Source organism: Hoplias malabaricus, chromosome 2 (assembly GCF_029633855.1).
Source record: "Hoplias malabaricus isolate fHopMal1 chromosome 2, fHopMal1.hap1, whole genome shotgun sequence".
Lineage (NCBI taxonomy): Eukaryota > Metazoa > Chordata > Actinopteri > Characiformes > Erythrinidae > Hoplias > Hoplias malabaricus.
Window position 1 is genome coordinate 4,382,997 of NC_089801.1, and position 8,861 is coordinate 4,391,857.

General features: G+C 48.3%; 1 protein-coding gene across 1 annotated transcript in view; it reads left to right on the forward strand.

The window, feature by feature from the left end:
* The first annotated feature begins 4,171 nt into the window (after nt 1–4,171).
* LOC136673605 (neurexin-2-beta-like) overlaps nt 4,172–8,861 on the forward strand; it is a 139,071-nt gene continuing 134,381 nt past the window's right edge. The window contains exons 1-3 of the mRNA XM_066649190.1: nt 4,172–4,337; nt 4,455–4,665; nt 5,399–5,460. Coding sequence (XP_066505287.1) covers nt 4,172–4,337; nt 4,455–4,665; nt 5,399–5,460 — 439 coding nt within the window. The remainder of the gene's footprint in view (nt 4,338–4,454; nt 4,666–5,398; nt 5,461–8,861) is intronic.

Genomic DNA, 8,861 nt, shown 5'->3' on the forward strand with positions numbered 1-8,861 from the left:
AGCACTTTCGTTCCTAACCGCTGGTGGAGTCCTGGGGCCTAGCAGTAGCTGCGAAATCGCGCAAACCACGGCTGCAGTAATTATTCATAACGGACGAAGCTGATTGGAAAGCGTACCTTCGTTATTGAGTGGCAGAGGCGAGTGATAAGACGAGGGACTGACTTCAGGAACTCATTAGCTCATCTCTCCACTCCCTAATTACTGAGAACGCTTTACCTTCAGCTTTTAACTCGTTCACTCGCTCCTACCTCCACCCCTCACCCCCACCCCACGACGCTCAGATCCTTGAAGAAATCCTCACCTCGCTTGTTACGCTGCGCTTGGGGAAAGTGGACACAGGTGATTAAGCACAAAGTGTTGTAGTGCTGTGAGGGGCTTTTCAACTTGGGAGAATAAATATCTCCCTGATCTTGTCTCGTTTTCCATCTCCTGCCGGGTCCCTGGAGTGCTCATTTGTTGGATAATCTGGATAATGCTAAGGTAATGCCAGGAGGTCCGCCATTAGTATTCAAATTTGAGAACGCGTATTCCTTAATGTGGGCGAGGTCCTTAACAAGCTGGTCTGGGTTTGGGCTAACAGCTGCCAAGGCTGTAATAGATAGATAGATAGATTGATTCAACTATTGTCATTGCTCAGTACAAGTACATGGCAACGAAATGCAGTTAGCATCTACCAGAAGTGCAAATAGTAGCATAGCGCAAAGACACTAATTCATTTATTCGTTATCTGTAACTCTTATCCAGTTCAGGGTCGCGGTGGGTCCAGAGACTACCTGGAATCATTGGGCGCAAGGCGGGAATACACCCTGGAGGGGGCGCCAGTCCTTCACAGGGCAACACACACTCATACATTCACTCACTTTTGAGTCGCCAATCCACCTACCAACGTGTGTTTTTGGACTGTGGGAGGAAACTGGAGCACCCGGAGGAAACCCACGCAGACACAGGGAGAACACACCACACTCCTCACAGACAGTCGAACCCACAACCTCCAGGCCCCTGGAGCGGTGTGACTGCGACACTAACCTGCTGCGCCACCGTGCTGCCCTAGCGCAAAGACAGACAAAGCAAAACCAAAGCTGTGTGTGTATGTATCTGTGTGTAACTGTGGTACTGTGGACTAACTGTAATGTCCAGCGAGTCTTTGTAGATGGAGCGTGTATGAGTTCCTCTCAGTCTTGATGAGCCCTGTCCTGTATTAATCATGTTGTCAGAACATTGCTTCAGCTTGAATGAGTGAGGTCAGAGTAGTGTACCCTGGAGACAACTAGTCTTTGCAGTTTAATTTCCTTGTACTGAGTTAGGGTGAGAACATGTGCTCTTTTTCTGGACATGTCCTCATTTTGGGAAGTGAAAAAGGCATCTGCCCGGGACCCATTTCTTTTTAAAGCACTGGAGTTTGTTTCAAATGCGACTGTAGTCCACCATCCCTTCAGAGGGAGTCAAAGGGAGCCCTCCTGGTTTAACTGTGGGGAACTGTTGGTGCTTCAACAGAGGGGTGCACGGTCCCGACCCTAAGAGAATGACCAGATTAATGAATAAGCGGGAAACGAACCAGATGCCTCTGCACAGGGAGAAGAGCCGTCATTAGTGTGAGAGCTAATCTGAGCTGCAGGTTTGGAGAGGAGCACTTGTGCTGAGTTTAATTAGTCAACTGTGGGCCTGTTCTTTTCCAGCACTACAGAGACAGAGCAGGGGGAAATGGGACACAGAGAGAGAGAGAACAAGACTAGAACAAGCGAGAGAGAGAGGGAGCTCTACAGTGAAGTGTTCTGAAGTACCCCTCCTTGTGTTCCTAAAGCTGCTGATGGTTAAGGACAGCACATCATATGCTATCTGGCTGATTGGTGCTGGAGTGAGCAGACCGAGTGCGTGAGGGGCCGCAGCAGAGCCAGTTCTGTGTCTGCTCAACACGACGAGCCCATTAGCCAGGCTAGGGGCCGGGCACGAGAGGAGAACCCAAATGAAACATGATGTAAAGGTTAGCCTGCCTCTCTGCCTGTGAAGTGGAGACGAAGCAGGCAGCTCAGGCAGCTCCTGGAGCCCTGTCTTCACTCGCGCAGTCGTTATTTACAGCAGACCCCTCAGGTGATCTAATGGAGCCACTATTAGCTCAGCCTCTGACCTTTCTGAGATGGGGTCTCACATAGATATATATGGCAGAATATATAGCTGTACCTGAGGCTGAGGCGTTCACGTAACACAGCCAGGGTTAACTCCAGAGGCACGGGGACGTGAGGCATTCGAAGGTCTGGACGTGGAAAGTGTGGAAGTTAACAATGAGCGCAATCACTGAATGGAAGCATAATGCTAATTGAAGATTGTCCTCTCTTAGCCACGTTAGCTGCTCTAAAGGCAGAATGTTCACAGCAGGAACGGCTCAACGTCGTATTTTCACGTTGATCTTTAAGCGTTTTTAAGATGAAGTGGTGTTAACAGAGCTTCTGGCTCTTGTTGGAATCCGAGTAATTGATAGCTATTCACTGCCTTTCACTGTTTGACTGAATTAGCCTAAAAATGAACGACCTGAAATCACGTCTCACCTTTTTAACCTTCTTTGTTCACGTCCCACTCGTATTAAACACCATTCCTCGTGTTATACACTTACAAAGACCTTCTCAGACTGCAGTCAGCACTTCTTTCAGTAGCTGTCCTCTGTTCTAAAGGTCACTTTCTCTAAGCCTGATGACCCCGTCTGCGTCAGGTGACGTTGGCTGCGTTGTTTTCTGACGGTAGGTTGTCGTGACCCCGTCTGGGGAGCAGTGACAGATGTTGAGGCTCAGTGTAGGTCACAGTGACATAATGCTGATTATGATAGAGCTCTATTCAGGCTGATTGAGCTACAGTCAACTTCTTCGTGGCTCCTTCAGCGTGATGTCACTGTGACACAGCCCTCCGCTGTGAACGCATGCTTCTAGTGGCACCCAAAAAAAGCTGACCACGGCAGCTTTTACACCGAGGGGCACCGAGAGGAACGAGCCATGCTTTAATGTTTATAAACGTTCACCCTTCTACAGTTAGTTCATTTGCTGCTCTGCATACTTTGTAAGCCTCCTTTCTTCTTCAGTGCTCAAGACCGCCATAGAGCAGGTATCGTTCTCAGCGCTGCAGTGACACTGACGTGGTGGTGTGTGTGTTAGTGTGTGTTGTGCTGGTGTAGAGTGGATCAGACACAGCAGTGCTGCTGGAGTTTTTAAACCCCGTGTCCACTCTCTGTCCACTCTGTGAGACACTCCTCCCTCGTTGGTCCACCTTGTAGATGTAGAGTCAGAGACAGTAGCTCATCTGTCGCTGCACAGTGTGTGTCGCTCGTCCCTCTAGACCTTCATCAGTGACACAGGACGCTGTCGGCTGGATGTTTTGGGGTCGGTGGGACTGTTCTCAGTGCATGCAGTGATTTTCAGCAATAAGATGACGATGCGGTGTTTGCAGAGCGGGTCTGGGTGTTTTCTTGGCGGTGTCTTTTGTCCCCAATAGGACTGGCAGAAATGTAAAACACAGAGTGAAGAGTGCAGACCAACATGACGACATTTAGCCAGCACCTCGCGGAGATTGAGAGTGGCAGGACTGGCCACTGCACGATCAGAGGTGTTTAAAACAAGCATTAGAGCTTTATGAAGTAAAGTCAAAGATATCCAGACAGAGGGAGGTGAGCATTAATCTCACGAGTGCTCTTCCTTCCTCCAGCCTCCTCCTTCGTTCATCAGTGGGGCCGTCCTCTTATGAAGACGGATGGGGTGGGAGAGAGGCAGGGAATGAGAGCAGGCTTCCATTGGGTGCAATATTTCTAGGATGCTTTAGGCATGATTTATGAGGAGGCGAAGGCTGGAAGGAGCCAGACAAGGTCCTTCTAAAGGAACTTCACAACACTGTGACTCAGAGGCAGGAAGAGAGTGATGGAGGAGAGGGGAGGAGGGGGAGGGTGAGAAGAGAAGGCGGGAGGGGAGAGGAGAGAGAAAAGGAGAGGAAAAGAGAACAGATGAGAGGACATGTGAGGAAAAAGGGAGAACAGGTGAGGAGAGGAGAAGATGGGAGAGGAAAAGGGAGGACAGGAGAGGAGAGGAAAAGGGAGGAGAGGAGAGGAGAGGAAAAGGGAGGACAGGAGAGGAGAGGAAAAGGAGGAGGACCAGGAGAGGAGAGGAGAGGGAGGGAGGACAGGTGAGGAGAGGAGATGAGAGGGAGGAGAGGAGAGGAGAGGAAAAGGGAGGAGAGGAGAGGAGAGAAGAGGAGAGGAAAAGGGAGGACAGGTGAGGAGAGGAAAAGGGAGGACAGGAGAGGAGAGGAGAGGGGAGGACAGGTGAGGAGAGGAGAGAAGAGGAGAGGAAAAGGGAGGACAGGTGAGGAGAGAGAGAGAGGAAGAGGAGAGGTAAAGGGGAGGACAGGTGAGGAGAGGAGAGAAGAGGAAAAAGGGAGAGACAGGTGAGGAGAGGAGAGGAGAGGAAAAGGGAGGACAGGTGAGGAGAGGAAAAGGGGAGGACAGGTGAGGAGAGGAGAGGAAAAGGGAGGACAGGTGAGGAGAGGAGAGAAGAGAAGAGGAGAGGAGAGGAGAGGAAAAGGGAGGACAGGTGAGGAGAGGAGAGGAGAGGAGAGAAGAGGAGAGGAAAAGGGAGGACAGGTGAGGAGAGGAAAAGGAGCAGGAGGAGAGGAGAGGAGAGGGGAGGACAGGTGAGGGAGAGGAGAGAAGAGGAGAGAGAAAAGGGGAGGACAGGTGAGGAGAGGAGAGGAGAGGTAAAGGGAGGACAGGTGAGGAGAGGAGAGAGAAGAGGGAAAAGGGAGAGGACAGGTGAGGAGAGGAGAGGAGAGGAAAAGGGGAGGACAGGTGAGGAGAGGAAAAGGGAGGACAGGTGAGGAGAGGAGAGGAAAAGGGGAGGACAGGTGAGGAGAGGAGAGAAGAGAAGAGGAGAGGAGAGAGAGAGGAAAAGGGAGGACAGGTGAGGAGAGGAGAGAAGAGGAGAGGAGAGGAGAGGAAAGAGGGAGGACAGGTGAGGAGAGAGGAGAGGAGAGGAGAGAGAGAAAGGAGGACAAGGTGAGGACAAGGTGAGGAGGAAGAGAGAAGAGGAGAGGAAAAGGGAGGACAGGTGAGGAGAGGAGAAGAGAGGGAGGTGAGTGGAGATGGGGAAAGGAGAGGCAAGAGGAAAAGAAGAGGAACAGGACAGAGTAGGGGAAAGGAGATGAAATATTTAGTTCATTCTTTTTACTTGTTCATCATTTTAATTTCCTTTTCTTCCTTTCTTATTCTCTTTCTTTCTTTCCTTCTCTCTGTTTGCTCCTCCTCTTCTCCCGGGACAGCGTAGCGGTTTAGTAGGAAGGTTGTCTCATGGTGAAGCTGAAGACCGAATGATGAAATGGAGTGTGTGCTATTCTGCGTTATTCCTTTAGCACAGTGTTTTTTCTTTAGCTCCATCTCTTTCACCTCTGGTGATACGGAGCTCACGGCTAATCTCACTGATGTCTCGCCAGGTACCTTTTCTTAGGCCATTGTTACCCTTTCACCCTCAGACCTCCTCCTTTTTCTTTTTTTTTTTTTAAAGCCTGTGAAACGGTTTCTTGCTAGGCCTCTGAAAGCTTGTTAATTACCATGTCATCCCTAGACAGCTGGCTGTGCACTGATTTCATTTTTTACCCTCGTTCTGTTGGAGGGAAAGGCAGGAGATTAGGGAGTTGTTATATATATTGAAGCTAGTAATCACTCGCTCAAAGAAGAAGAAGAGAGAGGAAGAATATGGTGAGGAGGAAGAAAAAGAGGAGGGACAGAAGCTTAGGGGATGGAGAGATGAAAGAAGGCAGTTTAAGTGATTTTTCTACATTTTTACCAACTCTGACATGTTCACTGTTGTGTTTCTGTTATTCCCTGACCTCATTAAGTGATCTTTATCACACTCTTGCTTTACATCCGAAAGCACAGTTTCAGAAAGAAAAACAATCCACACGGACTGAGATATTAATCTGAACTTAAAGGAAGAGTGAGCATCTAAAGCCAGGTTACTTAAACAGCCAGGCCCATTTGAGGGGCTAATGTAAACAAGCTCCATCTCCAAAGCTTTGGAGCAGCGCCTAATGCACTGTACTTGTGTTTCCAGAAAAGCACAGTGATTTGAGCTGAAAGGAACTGAGCTGGTGTGTTGTTTGTTTGTTGTTTGGGACTGAACACAGCTCCGTCATCAGTTCAGACAGATCAGTAGAGTTTGTTCCCTTCCTTGTTGCAGCGTCCAGCTCTCGCTGGATTTCTTTCGTCGGCCACCGATCCAAGGAGCGTTTGAACCTCTTCAAAAAGACCACGGCGTCATTTTACGAGCTGCCGTCGTGAGTCGGATAAAATAAAAACGTGTTCTCTCTTGCAGCTGGAGATTTACTAGATGGAGAGTTGGCGCTGGTCGTCTGCGTTGCGTGTCGTAGAGTGACGACTCTCTCTGGACAATCAGCGCTCTGCAAGGTTCACACACCACCGGTTAGTCCCTACTCTGCAGGGAGTTGTGGGTGATTGGTGAGGGACTGAGACAGAGAAAGACCTGTGGTCACTAATGGAAAACTGCCGCATTGTGTTTAGGAAGAACCTTGAGGTGGAGCTGTCCTCTCTGCTGTGGTTCTGAAAATCTGCTTCCTGTATTTTACTCCCTCCTCCGACCGTGTGTGTTTTGCACCAGAGGTGTGAACCGCAGGAGACGCCGCGGGAGCTGTCCATCTCAGCGGACGCGGTGCTGAAACCTTTTCCCTCCGGGAACTGACCACAACAAGAGGTGCTGAAAAAGAGACTAGGCACTGCTGAAGTAAGCAAGGAAGCCCAGAACTCCACACTGGCTGTTGGGCTGTATGCTGCAGAAATGAGCTGTTACCTGATGACGCGCGGGCTGGTCATGTGGCTAGTGTTGATGCCCTTCTGAGCACTGAGTAATTCCACAGTTGAGGTTACAAAGACTGTAAAATTGACATCTAGTGATCTAATGAAATCGCTTGCCTTTGGAGGGGTAACGTTTAAAAGAGCATTCCTTTTCATTACACGCATGTGGGGGTTGAAGTAACTAGGACTATACAATATATTTTTGGATGTTTTTTTTATTGCAATGATAACCTTGGAGTGTTGAGATCATAGTAAGATGTGCCTTTCAACAGTCCCCATCCATTGCTAGTGTGATATTCCAGCTGAGGGGGGCCTTGGTGGGGGGAGGATTGAGTTGTATTCATATCATTCTTGTATATCTGGTATTTTTTATTGTCAATAAATGGTCACAAAAAATAAATAGAAGTAGATTATAGGCTACTTCAATTACTCCAGTGCATGGTTCAGCTGCGAGACACAATAACACACTATTCACACAGTGCGTTTTGAGTTTATTGTAGGGTGTATCACAGTTGTAATAATATAATTGAAGCACAGGGTTCTTGTTGTATCCTGTAGCTCTCTCACACAGTTACACAATTGGCCAATAGAGAACACAGCTCTGCATTCTTTAAATAAATATTGTGACCTTGTAATGCCAGAAGACATGACGATTCCCGGTATCTCTCCAGCGCTCAGTGCCGTAATTCAGATATTTCCTTCTTGTTCTGATGTGAGCCTCTCTGACTGCGCAGACAAGCCATTTAGGACAGAGCCTGATTCTCTTTAAGACAAACAACATGAGAACGTGGGGCTTCAGCGCAGGGCCTGATAGGATTTTGGAGCATTTGAGCTTCCTCTGCACATCGTGTGTGGCGGCAGCTCTGTAATGGAACAGCATTACCTTTCATATCTGGGCCTAATGAATCGAAACTAGTGTCGAATAATACACAAGATTTTGGTGGTAAACAGGTTTTGTGACTGTATTGAATTCCTGTATCTCCAGCTCAGAGCAGAGAGGACAAGTTTTATATCACTCGGAATATGGGACAGCCAACGAAATGAATGAGGAATGAGTGGGAGAAAAAAAAAGCAGCTTGAGTCTACACCTCTGCTGCTGCTCTTTTGAAGTGCTACAGCTCTAGGGGAGATAGAGAGGGGAGAGAGAAATCGGGAAATGGGGCTATGTATAGATAGAAACTGAAAGAGAATGGAGAGAAGAGAGAGAGAGAGAGAGAGAGAGATGAGAGAGAGAGAGAGAGAGAGAGATTCATTTCCCGATACACAGCAACTTTCTCCTGGCAAATTGGCTGAGCGATTGAAAAATCAGCCAGGTGAGAGAGGGAGAAGGAGAACCCCCCCCGAGCTGCTTTCGTCCTCTCTTCTCCCTTTCTTTTCCTCCCTCCTATCACTTTCTTCTCCTTTTCTTTTCAGTGAAATGTGACCGCACACAATGCTTTTTTCACAAACAAATGTATTCCCAACACTGAGGGCAATTACATGAATGGATCCCATTGAGAATCTGAACCCTGCCTCATTCTCACATTCAGATCAGTCCCTGAGGATGAGGAGAAAAAAAAAACACACATCCTACATTCAGTTCAGATTTGAACAGGTGCATCGGCTTCAGAACGAAGCATCAGTCCTTCAGTGGGCGCTGTAGCAGGAAGTAGAGCTCGTGAGGAGGAGGAGGGGACTGTGGACCCACAGCACATCTTCTCACACTGATCCTGAAAGTTTAAACAGCGCTGATCCGACGGTAAACACACTTCAGGCTCCTCTCCTTCTGCTCTCATTGTTATAAAAGGCATTCTCTCAGCAGCACCTCTTTCGAGACCTTTAAACTTTCAGTGAACCCAGAACACATTGTCAGTCATGCGCTTGGCAACAAAACCCTTACATTATGGCACTCTCATTTTGTATTCATGCAACATACTAAATGTGAATATACTGTAAGGCAAGCTGTCACATTTGACCGCAGTCTCTTTAAAATATAACCGTGTCTCTAACTTCCCAACAGTTGTACTAATCTGATAGAGTGTGT